The 22,805-nt window shown below is 43.6% G+C and overlaps 1 protein-coding gene across 2 annotated transcripts in view; it reads right to left on the reverse strand.

Moving 5' to 3' along the window:
* The window catches only part of tpk2 (thiamin pyrophosphokinase 2), a 51,560-nt gene that overhangs the window by 18,629 nt on the left and 10,126 nt on the right, over positions 1-22,805 (reverse strand). The window contains exon 3 of one of the 2 annotated variants that reach the window (XM_030423587.1): positions 21,231-21,378. The exons of the other annotated variant lie outside the window; for it this stretch is intronic. Coding sequence (XP_030279447.1) covers positions 21,231-21,378 — 148 coding nt within the window. The remainder of the gene's footprint in view (positions 1-21,230; positions 21,379-22,805) is intronic. 2 annotated transcript variants of the gene reach the window in all.

A 22,805-nucleotide genomic window follows, 5' to 3' on the forward strand; every position in this document is an offset into this window, starting at 1 on the left:
GACCTGACAGAGTTCAGTTTTTAAATGAACTCAGTGTGGTTTTAAGTCAGTGTGGGCCTGAAGAGTTTTTATTTTTAGGAGGGGATTTTAACTGTACTGAGAATGATCAGGTGGACAGGAATCATATTGAACCTCATGCTGCTTCAAAACGTGCCATGAAACAGCTGGTGGAGGTTCATAGATTAACTGATGTATGGAGAGAAATGCATGACAAACATAGACAGTACACTTGGGTCCAACACAGAGAGAATTTTTTTTCTATGGCCAGATTAGACAGATTTTATTGTTTTAAGCATCATTTTAGTATTTTTAAAGGGTGCAGAATACTGCCTGTAGGGTTTACAGATCATTCCATGGTGTCTTGCAATGTCTTCATTGCAAATGTAAAACACAAGTCTGCATATTGGCACTTCAACACTGCTTTGTTATTAGATGTACATTTTAGAGAAAACTTTACTTTTTTTTTGGAAAGGTATTAAAACTAGAAAAGAAGATTTTACATCATTGAAGCAGTGGTGGGATTGTAGGAAGGTGGAGATCAAGCAGCTATGTCAACAGTACACTCTCAATGTCTCTCCGAACATAACCAAATCTATGAGGGATCTGGAGATAGAAATAGTGGAACTGCAGAGTTCTGCAGAGTCTACAGGAAATTGAGGCTGCTTTGAAGACCTCAAATCCAAAAAAGCCGTACTGGCAGACCTGCTGGGCTCTAAAGCACAGGGGGCGCTGGTCCGGTCTCGCTTTCAGAGCGCTACTCAGATGGACTCACCGTCAAAGTTTTTTTCAGCCTGGAGAAGAAGAATGGGCAGAGCAGGTTTATCCACGCACTGCGCTCGACTTCAGGAAAGATGCTGACAGAAGCCGGTGGGATCCGGCAGAGAGCTGTGGACTTTTACTCCCAACTGTATGACAGTGAGTACAGAGAGGATGAGGGGGCCTTTAACTCCTTCTGCAGTGGGCTGCCCAGAGTCCCAGAGGAGACCACCAAGGAGCTGGAGGGTCCTCTGACTGAAGAGGAAGTGTACGCTGTGCTGCAGGAGCATGCAGGGAGGGAAGGCCCCTGGGATCGATGGGCTTCCACCAGAGTTTTTTAAAGCCTTTTGGAATGAGATGAGAGAAGATATTCTAGAAGTCTTCACTGAGAGTTTTAATGACTCATTTCTGCCACAGAGTTGTAGAGAGCAGTGCTGACTCTCTTACCAAAAAAAGGTGACCTGCAGGATATAAAGAACTGGCGGCCAGTCTCTCTGCTCTGCACAGATTACAAACTGTTATCGAAAGTCCTGGCTAATAGACTGAAGAAGGTGATGGACCAAGTCATCCACCGTACCCAAACCTACTGTGTGCCCGGCAGGTCCATTGTTGACAATGTGTCACTGATTAGAGATTTTTTGGAAGTCTCTGGTTCTTTGGGTTTTGATGCTGGTCTGGTTTCTTTGGACCAAGAAAAGGCATTTGACCGGGTTGAGCACCGTTACCTTTGGAAAGTGTTACAAAGGTTTGGCCTCAGCCCTGGACTTATTGCCAAGATTAAGGTTCTGTACGAAGACATTGAGAGTGTACTGAAAATTAATGGTGGTTTGTGTAAAACTTTTAAAGTGACCAGGGGTATCAGACAGGGCTGCTCGATGTCCGGTATGCTCTACGCACTTTCTATTGAACCCATGTTGCACAATATTCGTTCTTTTATTGATGGTCTGTTCTTAACTGATTCTAATATACATTTTAATTTATCTGCATATGCAGATGATATTATTGTCATTGTAAAGAATCAGGAAGATGTGAAGGTTTTAGGAAACATTGTTGAAAACTTCAGCTGAAATATCAGCTGCCAAAGTAAATTGGGCAAAGAGTGAGACCTTAGCAGTTGGGAGTTGGTCTGCGGGGCTCCCTCAGCTGCCAGGAGGGTTAAGCTGGAGGAGGGGAGGCCTAAAATACCTGGGAGTCCATATAGGAGATGAACAGAACATAAAGAAAAACTGGGAGGGAGTGGTGGAGAAGGTGGAGGGGAGGTTGGCCAAGTGGAAGTGGATGTTGCCTCACATGTCATACAGAGGAAGAGTCCTGATTATCAATAATTTGGTAGCATCAACTCTCTGGCATAGGTTAAAATGTATGGAACCCCCTTCTGGTCTACTAAAAAAAGTACAGTCTGTGATGGTCAACTTTCTTTGGGATAACTTGCACTGGGTTTCCTCGAGTGTACTTAACCTGCCAAAGGAAGAGGGGGGGCAGGGGTTAGTGCACCTGGAGAGCAGAGCAGCAGCCTTCAGATTACAAGTTATTCAAAGGTACCTTACAGGAAATGATGACGTTGTCTGGAAACCATTGATGAGCACCATTTTAAGGAGAGTAGCAGGTTTGGGTTTGGATGCATCTTTGTTTTTATGGACTGTGATTTTATTTGTTTGTGTGACTTGCCTCCTTTTTATCAGGGAGCCTGGACTCTTTTTAAATGGAAAAGACTGGAACCTGCAGCTTCATTGTTTTGGCTCCTGGAAGAGCCTCTGATCCACAGGGCCCGGCTGGATGTTCAAGAAGCTAGCAGACCTGCTCTCACACAACGTTTATGTTCAACCGGGTCAGTGAAGCTGAAACACATAGTGGATACTGCAGGTCCAGGACTTCACAACACAGAGGCAGTGGCATCTCTACTGGATCTCAGGTCAAGTCGTCACACTAGAGACATTTTAAACGCATGGATTAAAAGACTGACCAGCGAGGAAATGGATATGCTCCAGGACTATTTTATTGGAGCAGAGACTCCTGATGGAGGAGATCCTTTCCCTGAACTGGGTCTTCAAATTGAAGAAACTGGACTGACGGAACCATCACTGGTCAGAACTACGGTTGCTTCTGTAAATTTGTCCATGTTAAATGGAAAAGTCTTGTATAAATACTGTGTCAGAGCTTTAAACAAGAAAAAGCTGAGTGGGAGGAAGGACACTGTGTGGAGAGAGAGACTAAAGGCAGGAACACACCAGCCCAACTGTTGGACGTCTGAAGCGTTTGGAGAGACTCGGACGAGGTCGGGAACATATATGTTTGGTGTGTTCGGCTCTGTCCGAAGCTTTCGGAGCCGCGCGGACGTTGTCGGATCCGACTGAGCATGCGAAGTCTGAGGAGGAGGGCCGTCGGACGTCTGAGCCATTGGATTCTCTGATTGGTTGTGTGTCAGCTGAATGGCCGTTCTGATTGGCGGTTTGCTGGCGAATCAGCGCGGTGTGTGGGAGGGGCGGAATACTGTGTGCGCATTGTTTTTCTATGCACTCCGTTCCGTCATTCCCCGTTTTCATATTTTGCAGTAGTGGCACCGGACTAGTTGTTACGTCCGTTCAGGACGAATTAATTTGTGTAAGTTTGGTAATGCCTTGCTGCATGTTTAGTTTGCAGCTGTTTTTTATCGGAAATAGTTAAGTTTCGTTTTGATCGAAAGTAAAGAGAGTTGCGTGCATAAGGTTCTCATTTACAACTCACAACACAAGCGGCACCCGCTTATTGCATCTCGCGCAAGCGCAGAACGTACACGCTACTGTGGCGTAGGCAGCACGTCGAAGCGGTGTGTTCAATGCAACTTTTCTGCCGAACGGGTCAGACAAGAGGTAACGGAGTGGTCGGATAAGGCAGTTGGACGTCTGGGCGGTGTGTGGGGGCCTTAAAGGTGCAGGATGACTGGAAGCCAGTGTGGAGGGTGTTTTATAAACCGCCGCTAAACAAGAGGTCCGGTGACCTGCAATGGAGAATTCTGCAGGGGGCGCTGGCTGTTAATAGTTTTGTTTCTAAGATAAATCCCAATGTTTCCATTAATTGTCCCTTCTGTACGGAACCAGAAACTATTTTTCACTGTTTCCTCGACTGTAGAAGAAGTGTTATCAATGTTTGTGTCATTGGTGAAAGCCAGAGTCAGAGTGGATTTCAGATTCTACTCTCTGATGAATAATGTTGATGAATTTTTGTCTCAATGGTGTTTCAGATTTTTTTTTTACATATTTATTTATTTCTGTCTAATCGGGTAATCATGTCATTTTGAGATTGTCCGTTATTTAGTGGAAAATAAAGGTGTTTTTTAAAATAAAAATCTCTCTCTCTCTCTCTCTCTCTCTCTCATTCAATTGGCTTTATTGGCATGAGGTAACACCGCACATATTGCCAAAGCAAACGTTTGGAATTCAAAATAATGATAACAATAAAGGCAAACAATATTTACAATAAATAAGTTATACTGTATGTATACTATGTATAACTTTTGATTGACTCAATCACAGTCATAGTCACAACAGGACTGTAATAACAAAAATAAGAAAACAACAAACAAACAAACAAAAAAATATTGTCACTTCCTGTCTCTCAGTCTATGGCAGGCACAAAGACTGTGGAAGTCTGTGTGTGTGTGTGTGTGTGTGTGTGTGTGTGTGTGTGTGTGTGTGTGTGTGCGTGCGTGTGTTGGTGGTGGTGTTTGTGTGTGTGTGTGTGTGTGCATTTATGTTGATACGAGAAATAAGTTAATAAATAAATGAATAAGTAAGAATGAAATAATTAAAAACAATTAAAAGAAGTAAATTCTGAGTTGTTTCTCAGGTTCTACTGGCTGTCCTCAGGTCGTGACATGAGATGATGAATTTGGCAGCAATGTTCTCACATTTGGGCATTTCGCCAAGTAAATATGGGAGTTTCTCCATGTTTGTTGTGTGTTCAAATTCAGGGTGTATTTGTATTATTTTGGGAAAGTGTTGATTACTCAAAGCCTGGTATTTGGGGCATGAGGTGAGGAAGTGCAGTTCTGACTCGACCTGTTGTCGGTCACAGTGGGAGCAGAGTCTCTCCTCCTCTGGCAGCCAGCTCTGTCTGTGCCAACCCTTCTCTATAGCCAGGCTGTGTTCACTGAGTCTGTACATAGTCAAGGCTTTTCTTAATTTAGGATCTGTTACTGTGCTCAGATAATTCGCTAGTGTGAAGTTTCTTTTTAGGGTCAGATAGCATTTTAATTTACTCTGTGTTTTAGTTGTTTCCTTCCAGTATGCGATATAGATTTCTTTTTGTTGGTTGATAATTTGGTTTGGTCTGATTGGCTTGGTGTTGTGGTCCAGAGGCTGTCCGGGCCGTGTTGGGTTGTCTGGACAGAACCTCAGGACCAGCTGGCTGAGGGGACTCTTCTCTGGCTTCAGCTCTTGGCAGGTTAGGGCTTTGTGATGGTATGTCTGGGGGTCACTAGATTTTAGGTGATTGTAAAATTGAATTGCTCTTTTTTGTTTTTTCAATATGAGGGGGAATTGGCCGAGTTCTGCTCTACATGCGTTGTTTGGTGTCTTTCTCTGGACGTGCATGATGTTCTTACAGAACTCTGTGTTGAAAGATTCTATTATTGTTTTGTCCCATTTGTCAAATTCATGGTTTAGTTTTGGTCCCCAAATTTCACTGCCATAGAGAATTATTGGTTCTAATACAAATTGGAAAATTTTAAGCCAGATTTTAATTGGAATGTCCAGTTTGATATTTCTTCTAATTGCATAGAAAGCCCTCCTTGCTTTGTCTCTTAGATCTTTCACAGCCAAGTTGAAGCTCCCTGTAGAGCTTATGTTGAGGCCAAGGTATGTGTAGTTTTTTGTATGTTGTAATTTAGTGGTGTCCAAATAGAAATTGTGTGTGTTGTCCTGACTTCTGGACTGCTTCTGGAAGATCATAATTTTGGTTTTCTTTGGGTTAACTGTCAGGGCCCAGGACTGACAGAATGTATGCAGGAGGTTGAGGTGCTGCTGTAGATAGGGTTGCCACCTTGGATTTGTGGAAAAAAGGGACACTTGACCAAATGTTGCAGCGGGGGGGACGACACAGTAATTTAATAATTTGTTAATACATTTATTCATAAAGACAATAACAACCAATTTGTTGTATTAACACAACTGGAAAAATGTTTTGCAATCTGATCCGAATTACTATGAACTCTTGGGATGAGGATGCGCACACGCACGCACCCCTGATGCTGATTGCATAAAAGTGGCGATGGCTGCATGTTTTCATTTGTTTGATATGACACTTTATGCTTTTTTGTTTTTGCGCGGATTTTCATTGTGATTTTAGAGATTTTCGCCAGACACAAAACACATATGGCGGAAAATTTGTGAAACATGTTACATGGCACTTTACTTGACACGTGCTAAAAGAATAAGATAAGATTTACAGCCTCACCCCACACCATGTTCTCTAATGCAGACATCAAGTTTAAATATTTCACCAACAGTGTTTTACCGGAGGATGATCTGAACAGCTGTTCTATTCACACTTAAAATGTTTTTTGTCTTTTCAATGTAATTTTCAATCTACTAGTGCAGTGCCCGTAAGAAAAGTGGATTCCTATAAAAAAGTGGGAGGTTAAGCAGCTTTTTCATGGATGGCCAAATGAGGCTGTGTTTGAAGGTGGGACGTCAGGGATATTAAGGTTTGTTGTGAAATCCGATATTCCAGGGTATAATTGGCTGTTTTTGACTATTTTTGATTTTGCCATTATATTTCACCTTAAAAACTATTTACTTGGTGTCATTATTTTCAGCACAACCTCACATGTGTGACTGTACAGATCTTTTTTCATTTTGACATACTGTATTAACACAATGGACCTAAAATCACAAAAAAAAAAACATAAAATCCGAGTAGAAAAAGTTTGATTTTTTTACTGTGAAAACCACAAATATGTTTAACAAACCATTTTTTTTTTTTTACTTATAATGCAAATATAAATTGTTGTTTGCCAAATTTGTGCATACATTTAAAAAATGTACGAAGTTATATGTAACTATTTACATTTAAATGCAGGCAATGCTCAGGTCTGCCTGTGCTCCTTCCAGCTGAATAAATAGCTGGACTGCCTGCTCCACATTCAGCTTCTCCTCATTCTGACTCATTAAACAAAAAACCGACTCCACAACACACTAAACACACTACACCAAACACTACATAACACACTAACTACACACTCCAAACACGCTAAATGTCACAAATCTCTCAACTCTCAATATCGCTGTCTACACACCGACCGTCATTGCATGTCAATCATCCGCCTAGGTCCCTCCCACAACTTCCTGTTCCTCAACAACCAAACTTGCTGCTTGGACACTTTCGTGACAAAAGCCCGTTTTTACCATTTCTTCCTGCACCAGACACAAAGCAAACGTGATGGCAATGTTCGCGAAAAAGCGTGGCGGACATTATTTACCCTAGGTCCGGTTTTGGACGTGCCGGTGGGTCCAGTCCGTCGCCTCGGGAGGTGGGCCGTGTAGCTAGCGGCTAGCGGCTAGCCGCTAGCTACACATGAACATCCATCCATCCGCTTGTTTCTTCAGGTACGTCATGGGCTTGAGCTCTGCAGTGATTGGTTCTGGTGCGCACGTGGCCACGGTGTGCAGTGATTGGCTCTGGTGCGCACGTGACTCTGGTGGCTCTGTGGGCAGTGATTGGCTCTGGTGCGCACGTGACTGTGGTGGCTCTGGTGTGCAGTGATTGGCTCTGGTGCGCACGTGACTGTGGTGGCTCTGGTGGACAATGCTCGGCGGCATTTGTAAAGCATTTATGAAATAATTTATTCACGGTATCATTGCAGTCCAAACAAATGCTTAGATGCACACCACTGAACCACGCAGCAGCCATGTTGAAAGTCTCGGGTCAGTGTGATCCTGATCCGCAGAGATATTTGACCAACAGACACACACACACACACACACACACACACACACACACACACAGACAGACAGAGATTCCGTGCATTTATAGATAGATGAAATCAAACGGTGCCTTTTTTTTTTGCCAAGTTTCTCTCAAGTTTTACTCTTTCAAATAATCAACCATCTACAGAACTTTTCAGTACGCTATTTTTCTACTTCTTCTTCTTCTCCTCATCATCATCATTAATTATTATTATTATTAATAATATTGTTTGAAGTGAGCCACTTATCGTTTAACATAAAAATACATCATACAAACAGCAACTTTTGCAGCCTTGTCAGTCTGATGGCGAGTTGTCACCTTTCTGTCATCACTAACATGCTGTTAATAATCAAAGAAGCTCTGAGGCTTTACACTTGTTCTATATGTTATAATACAAGATTTCAGCATTGAGCTACAATCAGGCTACATTCATGATTTTGCACAGTCAAACTAACCAAAAACGTATTATTGATCATCATTATAAAGTTTCAGGGCATTCCTGTAACCATGGTAACTCACGGTGCCAGAGGGGAGGCAGAGACGCTGAAGCCGTTTACACAGATACACTGCAGACAAAGTCCAGACTATAGTTGTTATTTCACACATGTAGCACACAACACGAGACTCTCCGTGTCAGACTTGTTCTCACGTGTTGACTAAACTCAAAAACTAATTGATAACGTAGCAGCGCGACGAGTCCTTGCTAGCTAAGCAGCTAAACGTTAGCACCGCTCCGTGTTTAGATCCCGCCCTGTGTGGGTCACTACACTGTCATTGGTCAGGCGCGCACACACTGTTAACGATACAATTGGCTGTAGAGTGTGACAATCTGTCAATAAAGATCAGCCAAACACTTGTTCTCCTCCGATCTACATTGATCTCATAAGTCGCCTCTGTGAAGTTTGAATGACGGAAATCCGTCCTAGCGACGGAGAACTTTAATCCATGTGTCTTTGATGGGAACCTTCCTAGACTACAGAACGAAGGGAACCAAATTAAGGTTTTACATTTTCCCCTCAAAAACGGGACAAATTGTGTCCCGGGAGAGATTTATGTTTTCCCAGGACAGCTGATGAAAAAGAGAACAATTCTGGGAAAAACGGGACGGGTGGCAACCCTAGCTGTAGACCTTCTTATGTGGGTGACAGCAACACCAGGTCATCTGCATACAGGAGACCCTTAACTTCTGTGCCATTCAGATTGAGACCAGGTGCCATGGATTGATCTAATTGACATGCAAATTCATTGATGTATAAATTGAACAGGATTGGACTAAGGTTGCATCCCTGCCTCACCCCACTACCTTGGGGAAAGAAGGCTGTTTGTTTGTCTCCTATTTTAACTGCACATTTACTGTTTGTGTACATAGATTTTATTACATCATATGTTTTTCCTCCAATGCCACTGTTGAGCAATCTGTAGAAAAGACCCTCATGCCAGATGGAATCAAAGGCCTTTGTGAAGTCAACAAAACATGCATAGGCCTTTCTTCTTGTCTAATTCTTGCTCAATCAGGGTGTGGAGGGTATAGATTAAGATTAAGATTAAGATTGTCTTTATTGTCACTGAACATGTTCAATGAAATTGGCTTTGCAGCTCCCATGTGCAAGAGAATACAATAAAATACAATAAAATACAGTAAAATATTATAAATTACGATAAAAGTGCAATAAGATGCAATAAAATACTCTAAGATGCAATAAAATACTATATGATACAACAAGAATGCAATGAAATACTGTGGAGTGCTGTAGGAATGCTATAGGTACTATACAATACGAGATGTAGTAGAAGTACAGTACAGTACAGCAGAGCAGCAGAACAGGGTGAAGGTGGCAAGTGCGAGTGCAGGTGATTGTCTCTTGTTCATGGTGGGGATGCTGGGGTGTGGCAGCATGGGAGGGAAAGTGTGTGTGACTGTGGGGGTGTGTGTGTGTTTGTATGCCCTTGTGTGGCTGCAGGGGGAGATGGGTGTATGTGTATTGCTGTCGGGGGAGGTGTCTGTGTGTAAGTGTCTGAGGGGTGGTGAGGTGTGTGAGGGGTATGAGGGAGGCTGCAGGGGGTGATGGCTCTGACAGCTCTGGGGAAGAAGCTGTCCCTTAGCCTGTTTGTTGTAGTCCGTATGTTTCTGTACCGCTTGCCTGATGGGAGCGGTACAAACAGTCTGTGGCCCGGGTGGCTGGGGTCCATGGCGATGGATCTGGCCCTCTTCATGATCCGGCTTGCGTATATAGAGTCCAGGTCTGGAAGGGGGCAGCCCACAATGCCCTGAGCAGTTCTTACCACCCGTGCCAGTTGTTTTCTCTCCAGTGCCGTGCAGCTGCCATACCACACTGTCACACTGAGGCAGAGGATGCTTTCAATGGTGGCCCTGTAGAAGTTCACGAGCAGCCGAGGGGAGAGTCCAGCACGTTTTAGCTTCCTGAGGAAGAAGAGTCTTTGTTGTGCCTTCTTCACCAGGTGGGAGGTGTTTGTGGACCAAGAGAGGTCAGATGTGATGTGGAGGCCCAGAAACTTGATGTTGTCCACACGCTCCACCACTTCTCCTTCTATGAGAAGGGGGGCGTGATCCGTCTTCCTGGACCTCCTGAAGTCCACAAGGACCTCCTTGGTCTTTCCTGTGTTCAGCACCAGGTTGTTGGCTGAACACCACTGAGTGAGGTGCTGGGTCTCCTCTCTGTAGTGGGTCTCGTTGTCATCCGAGATGAGACCCACTACTGTAGTGTCGTCCGCGAACTTCACAACTGAGTTGGTGGGGTGGATGGCAGTGCAGTCGTGTGTATACAGGGTGAAGAGGGCTGGGCTGAGCACACAGCCCTGCGACGTGCCTGTGTTGAGGACCAGAGAGGACGATGTCATGTCCCCTATTCTCACCACCTGAGGCCTGTTGGTGAGGAAGTCTCTGATCCAGTGGCACAGAGACACAGGCAGACCCACCTCACATAGCTTCAGCGCCAGCTTGTCTGGGATGACGGTATTAAAAGCTGAGCTGAAGTCCACGAATAGCATCCTGACGTAGGAGTTGGGATGCTGCAGGTGAGTCAGGGCTGTGTGCAGGGTGATGGAGACAGCATCCTCAGTTGACCGGTTCCCACTGTATGCAAACTGAAGGCTGTCCAGGTCTGCAGGGATGATGTCTCTGATGTGCCTCAGAAGGATCCGCTCGAAGCACTTCATAATTACCTTCATAATTACTCTGTAGGCGGCATCACGGGCTTTTAGCAGGGACCTTACTGTGCTGTCGAACCATGGTTTCTGGTTAGGAAACTCTTTGATGGTCTTCACAGGGAGGACAGCATCAGTGCAGAACTGGATGTAGGACAGTACAGAGGACGTGTACTCCTCCAGGTCTGCCCCTTCCCCAAACACGCTCCAGTCTGTGTGCTCGAAGCAGTCCTGAAGAGCAGAGGAGGCCTCCTCAGTCCAGACCTGTACTGTCCTGATGGTCGGTTTGGTTCTGCAGGCCAGAGGCTTGTAGGCAGGGATCAGCTCCATGGAGATATGGTCTGACATGCCCAGGTGTGGAGCTGCTGCAGCCTTGTAAGCTCCAGGAATGTTGCTGTACACTTGGTCCAGGGTGTTATTGTCTCTAGTTGGAAAGTTTATGTTTTTGTTGAATTTGGGAAACACAGCCTTCAGTTCAACATGGTTAAAGTCACCCGCCACAATCACAGCCGCCTCCGGGTTGGTGTTCATCTGCCCGCTGATCAGGCAGTATAACTCCTCCAATGCTAACTTAGCATTAGCCCGCGGTGGTATGTAGACGGCTACGATCACAATAGACGAGAGTTCTCTCACCAGCTTGAAGGGTCTGCATTTCACCGCCAGATATTCCAAATCAGGACGGCAGAATGTGCCGACGGTGTGTGTGGCTGTACACCAGGCATTGTGCACATACAGCGCCACACCACTGCCTCTGCTCTTACCTGAAGCCGCAGTCCTGTCCGCCCGGAACAGAGAGCGCCCGGTTAACTCAACCGCTGTGTCCGGGATGTTGTCGTCCAGCCAGGTTTCTGTGACAGCGGTGACACAGCTATCCATTCGTCGAGAGACAATCCGTAGACGCATCTCTTCAATTTTGTTGGCAAGAGACCTGGCGTTGGTGAGGAAAAGACTGGGGAGCGCCGGTCTGTGTGGGTTAGCTTGTAGCCTAGCACGCACTCCGGCTCTCTTGCCTCTCTTTTGTTTATGGCGTCTTCTCCGTCGCCTTGGCAGCAGGGGGGGCATGGCCGTCATGAGCTCTGGGGTCCGTAACAGCTCCGGCGGAATAAAGTCCGGTTTTGGGGGTGTGTGGAGTCCAAACTGTACCCCGATGTTCCGTATTTCAAAACTACTGTACTGCGTCCGAGCTTCCAGTAGTGTGGTAAACGTAAACATAATAGAAAATAAATAAACAAAGACGTGAACACGGGAGCTACAAGCCGCTGCGTCCATCCAATGAATTCTCCTAAATACAGGATATATATATAGATGTGGTCTGTTTTCCGAAAATTTGGTAAGAATCCAATCTGGCATTTATTCAAAACATTTTGGTCATTGATAAAACTTATAAGTCTTTTATTAATAATGTTGCAAAAGGTTTTTCCCAGGTTACTATTTACACAGATTCCACGGTAATTATTAGGGTCATATTTATCTCCATTTTATAAAGTGGTGTTATTAAACCTTTATTCCATATGTCAGGAAAAGTGCCAACTGCTAGAATTATATTAAAAAGTTTGAGTATAGCCAGTTCTAATTTATGGTCAGAATATTTGATCATTTCATTTAGGATGCTGTCGACTCCACAGGCCTTTTTAGCTTTCAGTGATTGGATGCTTTCCGTCAGTTCCTGCTCTGTAATTGAAGCATCTAGAGGATTTTGGTTGTCTTTAATTGCTAATTCTAAAGTTTTCCACTTGGCGTGCGTTTGTTTTGGTCACTGTTCTTTGCAAAATTGCTGTATAATTCAGTAAAATAATTCATCCAAATGCTGCCATTTTGTATTGCCAATTGATCTTGTTGTGTATTGTTTAGAGTGTTCCACTTCTGCCAGAACTGGTTTGACTCTAAAGATTCTTCTATTTCAGAGAGCTGGGTTCTGGTGTGTTGGTCTTTCTTAGCTCTCGGTGTGTGTTTATATTGTTTTAAGGTGTCGTTGTAACAAAGACATATATTTTGGTTATTTGGGTCTCTATGTTTTTCGTTTGATAACTTTCTTAAAGTTTTCTTTATATTTTTGCAGTCGTTGTCAAACCATTTGTTATTGTGTGCTTGTTTTGGTTTATGATTAGATGTTTTCAAGTTTGATAACTTTGCCAATTTATCAAAACTTTTACACCATCGTTATTATGGGGAAATGTTTCAGAAAGAAATAAATCGACTGAATATTGGACAATCTGTGATCTACAATGATCTGTATGAATGTGTGGTGTTGTACAGTTCATTGGGTTTAGAGGCCTCATAGTTACTGTGTTCCCTCTTCAGATAGACCGCGATCTTGCTGTGGTCCGAGAGGGGTGTGAGTGGGTTGACTGTGAAAGCTCTGAGAGACATTGGGTCCAGATCTGTTCTTGCATAGTCTACCGTACTACTGCCAAGAGCTGAACTAAATGTGTAACGGCCCAGAGAATCTCCTCGTAACCTACCATTGACTATATACAGACCTAGCGTGCGGCAGAGCTGTAAAAGCTGGGTACCACTTGTGTTGGTAATTTTATCAAAATTGTGTCTTGGGGGGAGTTCGGGGAGAGGAAAGCAGGTTTCTCCAGGTAGGCCTAAGTGCCGATCTCCCTGGATGTTTATAGTGTCAGCTTTCTCTCCAGTTCTAGCATTGAGGTCCCCACAGAGTAGCACATTTCCTAAAGTTTTAATTTGGTTTATTTCCCCCTCTAGAGTGGAAAAAATATCTTCGTTGTAGTATGGAGATTCTGAGGGGGGTATGTAAATAGCTCATAGGTAGACATGTTGGTCTGCACATATTATTTCTTTGTTAATTTTCAGCCAAATATAGGATTCTACTTTTTTGATAATTTCAATTGAATAGGTTAGTTCTGATCTATACCAAATAATCATGCCTCCTGAGTCCCTACCCTGGGTTACTGTTTGGAGTTTAATTGATGGAATAAAAATCTCAACGAAACCGTAAGGACAACCAGTGGAACTGTCTCCTCTGTACCATGTCAGACGGTGATATTAGAGTCTTTTATTTCTCTAATAAAATCTGGATTTTGGCTTTTTAATCCAACAGCAGATGATCTAAGGCCTTGAATGTTATTTGAAAGGATTTCATCTTTGAATGTGTTCCTTTTTAAAATAAGATAAACACTAAAATAAATAATAAATTACCAAAAACAAGATATAAACAATTAAATTCCATTAAATAAGAGATGTTGGGTGATAGTTTAGAATGTGTGATGTATGATGTATGTATGTATGTATATGAGTTTATCTCAAACATTTTATGATTCTGTCTCTGCTCTTCTATTACTTAGCTATGAGGTTGGAGCAGAGCAGGTGTAGCATGTACTGTGTCTCCCTGAGGTCACCAGTGGGGGGTGGGGGTGCCGCTCCTCTTACAACCTCAGCATAGTTCCGCCCAGTAGGCTGGGGTGCCTGTAGAGCTGGCTGTACTGCTGTAAGTAGGCGGGGGGGGAGGGGGTCTAGGTTGTGGGGGCCTGTGTTGACTTGGTTGTGGGGTGTGTTGGTGATGCTGGTGATCTTGCAAGGGCCGGGGTGTTCTGGGTATCCTTGCTGCTAGTCTGGGCTGGTGGTGTCTAGGAGCTATGGGAGGTCTTGGAGGTCTAGAAGGTCTGGGTGGGGTGTGTGCTGGCCGATTGCTACTCTGAGCGGTGGTGAGGTTCCTGCTGAAGGCGATGTCCTTCAGGGTCTTGGCCAGGATGGGGACTGCTTCTCTGTATAGGTGTACGTGGTCATACAGGCAGTCTGGACCTAGTATTGGGTGGTGAGCCAGGAACACGTTGGGTTTCAGGGCACAGTCCCTGGAGATGCTGGCGTTCACCCTGTGTATGGTGTGGGGGTGGAAGTCTCTTCTTGGCAGGAGGGTGGAGATGATGATTTTGCTGGTTGGGAAGGTGGTGGAGGCTTTTTCAATAATTCTACTGAGTGAATCTGCCACTCTCTCCTGTTGGGACCTTAGGTCGTTGGTGCCTGTGTGGATGATTATGTGGCTGGGGGATCCCAGCTCAGCCACGGTCAAGAGCTCCAGGGCTCTCTGGGTGTTAGGGCACCAGATCTTCTCGACTCTATGTCTCGGGAAAAGAGTCTGTTCATCTATGAACTTCCCGTTGGAGTCCATGAGCAGGATGATTTCAGCCCTTCTGCCTCTGTGTGCTTGTGCAGTCTCAGTGGAGTGTGGAGTTGAATCCACTGGTGCTGGGGTGGGAGCATGGCTGTGGCTGGAGGCCGAAGCTTGTTGAGTGAGGTGGGGTGAGCTCCCAGGGGTAGGGCTGTGTGGAGGCTGAGCGGGTGCAGGGCTGGTTTGGGTGGGGATGGACTGGCTCTGAGGGGTGGCTGTGGGTAGACAGCATTGTGTTTTCAGGCTCTCCTGTAGACTGAGCAGAGTTCTGTCCCTCTCCAGCAGCTCTTGTCTTAGTGCTGCTATCTCTGCCCTACAGCTGTCTCTGTCGCTTCTCAGTTGCTTCACCTCCTCACTGAGGTAGTCCAGCTGTCTGTTATGACTGGCTCTGTCCTGCTGAAACTCTCTCAACCGAGCGTTGAGTATGTCCTCCTGTTCTCTCCTGAAGATGGTCAGGGTATCTTGGAAGGAGGGAGAGTTAGGCTGCTGTTGGTCCAGCTGCTCCCTGAGCTGTACCAGCTCTATCTCCATCTGGGAGAACTGTTCCCTCATGATGTTCAGAGCCTCTAAGTGCTCCAGTAGGGGAGGGTCAGTGTCAGCGTCTGCAGGCTCTCTGTCAGACGTAGGGAAAGAGGTGGAGGTTTTGCTTCCATGGGTTGGTGGGGTATTTGTAAGACGTTCCTTCTCCTTTTGAGCCCTGAGTTTCATAGTGGGGAAGACATCTTCAAACTTTGCCAGGTGTCCTTGTACCATGGCAGTTCAATTTTTAAAAACAGGTTGACTGTTATGACTGTGTTGTCTGGGTCATTTTCCTCAAACACACTTATCTTCCATCCATTGCAAATCCCTATTCTTTTTACTGAGGAGTAGTAGGAGCTGATGACATCTAGCCAGGCATAAGCTTCATCAGTGTAGAAGATTAGATTACATGCCCTCCCATCTTTATACAGGTCAAGAAAGAGTGTTTCTGGTCTTTCCCGGAGAACTTGTTGTTTATATTTGCTCCTTGCAGTCTTGCTTTTTACAGCTGGGGGATATTCTATTGTCTCAGAGCAGGTAGACATCATGATACAGCAGTTGACACTCTGAGGTCTGTGAGTTTTTGAACAGGAAAGTTCCGTTGCTACTGCTGCAGGGAGATGCCACTGATGCCGTTGTTAGGCAACCGTCCAACTGTTATTTAGCTAGCGGAAGCTAGTTAGCTGTTAGCTTTAATATTTCAGTTGGGATTCTATTTGTAATTAATTTGTAATTTAAAGTGTTAAAACTTACTGCCAGTGTCCAGTAGTTTTCACTTAGTCTTCTTGTTTGTTTAGTTGAGTTGTTTTGATTGCTTAGGTTAGCAACATTGTATTCAACCGGCTAAAAGTCTTGATCTTTGTCTCCAGGGTCCTGTTCCAGCTGTTTTTCCTCTCTTTCTCCTCTTTCTCCTCTCTGGCTTGTTCTGTCGACTTCTGTATTCAAGTTCTTTACTATTTTTCAGTGTTTATCTTATTTCTGAACAAAAAACGAAAATATTGTTCAGGAGCTACTCTTAAGCATGTCTGCTCAGTTCGTTACCGTGGTAACGCTCCTTCCCCTCACCTGTAACACTCTCCACAACACTTGTCTCCTTTACCTGTCCAGCAGCAGACAGACTGACATCAGATTTACCTGCTGCCTCTCCTTCCCTGATCTCCTCCACTGTCATCACCTTCTCTGCTCCTCTCATTTCATCCGTGCCTGAAACTATCTGTTTTTCTCCTACCTATCTATCTCCCTGTCCGCTGGATCCTTCTCCTGCCGCAACCTCACTCGGCGGGGGGGCACCCTCCGCCAATTCATCCCGCGGAGCGTTGGGCTCGGCCGCTGGCGCACCGCTCGGCTCGGCGGCCGGAGCAGAGCTCAGCCCGGCGGCCACCAGCGCAGCGCTCGGCCCGACGAACAGTGTGTCTCAAAGTGTCATCAGCAGACTTGCATCAAGACACAGAACTACTGGCAGAGTTTGTGACAGACCCAGGAGTGGAGCCCCATGAGTGACAGACCGCAACGATGACTAGTACCTAAGGACCTATGCACTCAGACATTGTTATGCAACTGCCACACAGCTGCAGGCCCAGTTACGAGATGTGAGGGGTACTAGGGTTTCCAGACAAACCATTCGGAACCAACTCCACCGCTTTGGCTTGAATGCCAGATGACCGTTGCAGGTGACTCCACTGACACCAAGAAACCGCCGTGAACGTTTGCAGTGGGCACAAGACCATGTGACCTGGACAATGCAGCAGTGGTCTACCGTCCTGTTCCCTGATGAGTGTCGGGTCACCTTGCACAGAAATGATGGTCGTCAGCGTTGCTGGAGAAGGTGAGGTGAGCGATACGCCGAGGTCAACATGGTCCCCAGGGTTCCCTTTGGTGGAGGAGGTGCAACAGTCTGGGCAGGCATCACCAGTCAGCGCAAAACAGATTTGGTTATTGTAGATGGCTCAGTCACTGCACGTTCTTACCTCAGAGACATCATAGAACCCATCATCATCCCCCAATTCCGCCAGCACACCCCCCAACTTTCTGTTCATGGATGATAATGCTCCACCACATCGTGCCAGAATTGTCACAGCTCGACTTCAGGAAGTTGGAGTGCCTCATATGGTATGGCCAGCAATGTCCCCTGACCTGAACCCCATAGAGCACGTCTGGGACCAGCTGAAGCAGAGACTGGGTGATCGTACCCCACCCCCACGTGACCTGGCAGAACTGCGTGTAGCACTTGTGGAGGAGTGGAACGCATTGCCTCAGAACAACATCATGAGGCTAGTGAGGAGCATGAGACGTCGCTGTCAAGCTGTCATTGCGGCAAATGGTGGAAACACCCGCTACTGACATTGTCAATTTTTGTTATTTGGGGCTATCCTCGTTATTGTCTAAATTTTTGGGGTAATAAATATTAAACTAATTCAGACCAAATAGGAAAAGCACTCATGTAAATAACAATATCCCTAACTTATTGTGAGTAGTATATATATATATATATATATATATATATATATATATATATATATATATATATATATATATATATATATATATATATATATATATATATATATATATATATATATATATATAGTGGCGACTGGTGACTGAAAAAATTGGGGAGGACAGGAGGAAAACCAGTTCACGGTGTCATGTTATTTTATACAAGTCAACTAATTAACCCTACTTTCTTATATTAAATGAAAATTAAGCAATAAAACAATGACTTACAAGACTTCTTTAAAAAAATATTTCATTAAAAAGCTAATATACAAGACAAAAAAATAAAAAATAAACAAACTTCTATCTCTTTCGGGATTCGAACCCCAGTCACCTGAATAGCAGGCAACTGCTCTACCGCCTGTGCTATCTTAGCACTCAACACATGACCCTCACGACAGTGGCTTTGTTGCTGCTCTGTATTGTGTGCGCTGTAACTGTGTTGCTGTCCCAGTCGTGCCGCTAACTTTATGTCCTCCAGCAGGACGAACGAAAGAAACGAAACTTCTCTCTGATTTCTCCTAACAGTTTTTTTTCTTTCAGAAATATGCTTATATTTCCTTGAAACCGATTCCAATATCGCTGAAAACTCCATATTTCTTGTCCGAGCATGGCTGGCAGTGAAAGCTGTAAAATACATAGTAGTATTTTTTGTTTACGGTTGTATAAATGTGAGAATGAAATTTGGGTACTGTTATTGGACCAACCTGCTGTCAATCTTGTATTCTGGTTGCTGATTGGTAAGGGAGGACGTTCTCCCTTAGCGTGTCAAATTACGTGTCTTAGCCAATCATAGATCAGCATGAAAAAATCTTAAATGCATTGAGTCAATGGAAGAAGATCCCTCCTACGGAGGACAGAAGCCCTCCGTCCTCCTCTAGCCCCCACCTTCCTGCTCCCTGCTCCTCTCACAGACTGCTCTGTCTCCTCCGTCTGCAGCTGTCGCTGTTCAACCGTTTTAAGTGGATTTTCTTCCAAAGAAGAAACTTTTTTTAATGATATAATATATATATATGATATTTTATAAATGATACTGAGATTTGGTAATGATTTATTTCAAGCAGTTACTCTTTCTTAAAAAAAAAATTGGTCTTCCTCTTGCCTCTCAAAAATAGAGGAGGACCAACCTCCTCTGCCTCTATGGACGAGCCTCCTCTGATACATACATATATATATATATATATATATATATATATATATATACATATATATGTATACATATATATATATATATATATATACACACACATATATATATATATATATATATATATATATATATATATATATATATATATATATACATATACATATATATATATATATATATATATATATATATATATATATATATATATATATATACGTTACAAACACACGTTGGGAGAAGAGGCTGATATTCACCCCCGGCGTGCACTGTCCCAAACGCAGGCGGTTGCCGCCTCCGTGAACAACGATCAAGCAATGGGGCTTCAGCCCCGGCGCGTTTGGACGGCAGCAAGCCCCGACATGCGCGCGGACTGCGAAGGCCCGTTCATCACTGCTTGCAGTTTTAATTACTCTTGACCTTGGGCGTGACAAAGAATCTGACCAAATTTTTCCAAGAGAACTCCCTCCACATCCGCGAATTGGTGGATGTTTGATGCATTTTCCACATATTTAACCAATCTTTGTCCGAAATTTCTATGTTTAACTCTGACTCCCACTTTTCTTTTATATAATTAGTTGTATTCTTGTTAAGTGTCAATTTTTGGTACAGTGCTGAAATCATTCTAATTTTGGTGTCCTTGTAAATACTAATTATTGTTTGTATCACACCATTCACTTCCGTGGAGGGGTCCGTCTTGATTTCTTTTCTGTAATAATCTCATACTTGTATGTACCTATAGAATTCATGTTTACTCAGATCATATTTGACTCTCATGTTCTGAAAGCTCTCCAGCCCCCCGTCTTTCTCTAGCGTACACCAAGCTGTAATGCCCTTAGTTTCCCATTGTTTGAATCCCTTGTCGTATTTGGCTGGCATGAAATTGCTGTCAGATGCAACCCACTTTAACAAATGTATGTCCTTATTCATCCCATATGTTTTAACAATTTTATACCATGATTCCAGTGTGAACAATGTAATCGAGTCAATTTTATCCAGTGTTTCCTCCAGTTTTTTCTGAGACTGTGGCGCTGGCGGGGGGGGGGGGGGTCATCATAATGCAGGGTTTCCTCCAGGATTTTTTTAAACCGTGGGGGAGGTCTGCCCGAGTGGAAGAGGGTCGGTGACGACGACGACGGCAACATGAATTTTGAAATGTGAAATTATGACCATTTCAAACTGAATGTTTTTCTAAATACATTATTTACTATAGGGTTTCCGGTACATGGCTCGAAAATAATAATTGCAAATAGGATCTTGCAGTATCACTAGGCCAAAACAACAAATTAAAGATATAAGTTAAATAACTAAACTAGTCTATACTGAATACCTCAACCTCCTTCTCTGCCTCTCCTCTTTTCTCTCCTCCACTCACCTCCTGCACTACTTCTGCCTGTGCTCTTATCTAATATAATATTGGGAAGTGTTAAATTCGTACACATCACCAATACCACGCAGGTAATTTTAGGAATATTTAAATATTACACTTATCATGGTACACATCATTATCATTTCTATTGACTTGAGGGAAAAACATCACGACAATAAGTCAAGAACATTGAGCCTCTCCTTTATGTAAGGTTACCTGACTCTCTTCCTCTGGAACCTTTCTCTTCTTTTGAAAATAGTTTAATATACTCATCTGAAAATGTAACCAGAAAAGAGTCATGGCAGAAAATTACCTGGGCATTACCTAAGCTAACGTTATGTCGTGCTGTTCAAAACGTGTATCTGAAACGTAACAGGTTTCCTCTATCAATAGAAAATTAAGTTTTACAGTTAAAAATTAATCTACAACAAAATAATATCTCTCTCTACTGTATAACCAAAGACTCGACATGCTTTATTAGGCCTGAAGTAATCTCTCTTTAACAAGTGTCAATGGTACAAAAATAAAATAAAAATAAGAATCTCTCTGAAATAATGATAGAAATAATTCGTATCCTGTATTAACCAATCAGTAACACATTTATCAGGATTTTTTCTGTAGCCTAATCCATCTATACATTAGGGTCGTTTTCACTGGTTTGAACAAAACTGTATATATAAAAATATATAACCTAGCTTAGGTACCTTTCTTTCACCCTTCTCTCTCCCTCCACGTCGGACTGTTGTCTCTACTCTCTTCGTCTTTCGCGCCGCAGCTAGACAGGCAGGTGGTGACTCCGGTGTTGGTTTTTCAAAATAAGGGTAGGCTATTTGCAGCGTAGCGTCACATTTCCTGAAAATCACCATGTTTTGTGCCAAAATCACATTACATACAATAATTTACATTAATATAAACATAAAACAACATAAAAACAAGGTTTAAAAAAACCCCCCCATTATTCTGAAGGTGTGGCGGCTTTTATTTTGCCGTGGCGGTGCGCCACAATCAATTACATGTAGAGGAAACCTTGTAATGTAATATTTTTACTCATGTCATAGGCTATTTAGGGAATGCTCTCACACAGCCATCATGAACGCATGGGCTTGGAATGAAGATTCATGTTGTAAAGAAATATTTTTATTATTTGTTTTAAGAGAGGAGTTATCCAAGTCAGAGTCCTGCACGGATTAAAAATATTGTACTGTGTCGGACACAGATGCGATCGGGTCGGACGCCTGGAGAGGCGGGTCGGGTTTTACGATTGCCATTTTCAAGGCGTCACTTATCATCAGTCATTATTAGCGACACAAATGATAAGCATTTATATTTCATATGAGCTCATTAATGCGTGATTGCGCCCTCCCAGAACTCCCATTCCCCACGCTGGCTTACTTTCACTTTGAAAAATTGCGTCCGTCCAATTTTCCTTCGGACGTCGGTATCAATTTATAGTGGGTCGGCTCGGGTGCGGAATGTAATTTGTGCTACTGTCGGAAAACAGGTCGGATGCGGTTATATATATGGCGGGTTTGGGCTGGTTTGCAAAATAAGACCCGTGCAGGACTCTGCTCTAAGTGACCATTTTATCCTCTAGCTAATTATCAAGCTAAATGTCCAACATGCTAGTTAACGTCAAATACTGCAGTGGAAGACAACGGTAAAATATTTCCTTTCTCTAACACTAGATTTATTTATGCCTGAATTTTTAAGGTGTGGCGGCTTTTATTTTGCCGTGGCGGTGCGCCACAGTCAATTACATGTAGAGGAAACCCTGTTATCTTTAATTTTATTGTACGCCTCTTTATCTCCAATCAAACTCTGGATTGGGTATCCTCCAAACTCTTTCTCCATTTTTTCCACTTTGCTGTGTAGTCTGGTTTACACCAGCAGAGAAGATATCTCAGCTGGGCTGCAAAGTATTATTCTTTCAGACTTGGCAGACCCATTCCCCCTCCATCTTTTGGGAGCTGGAGAGTTTCGAACCTAATTCTAGGTTTTTTTACCTGCCCAGATAAACCTTGATATCATTCTGTTCCAGGTCACAAACTGGGTTTGAGGAACCTCCACTGGTGAAGAGTGAAATAAATAGAGGAGCCTAGGTAGCAAATTCATTTTGATTATTTCAATTCTCGAGTTAAAATCTAGCGGCAGAGTGGCCCATCTTCCAATGTCTTTTTGTATCTCTTGGCTTATTTTATCATAGTTTTCTTTGTATAGTTTAGGTAATCCTTTAGTGATGGAGACCCCCAGATATTTAATTTTTTTTAGATTCCAACTAA

This window comes from Sparus aurata, chromosome 7, assembly GCF_900880675.1.
Source record: "Sparus aurata chromosome 7, fSpaAur1.1, whole genome shotgun sequence".
In the NCBI taxonomy this organism is placed as follows: domain Eukaryota; kingdom Metazoa; phylum Chordata; class Actinopteri; order Spariformes; family Sparidae; genus Sparus; species Sparus aurata.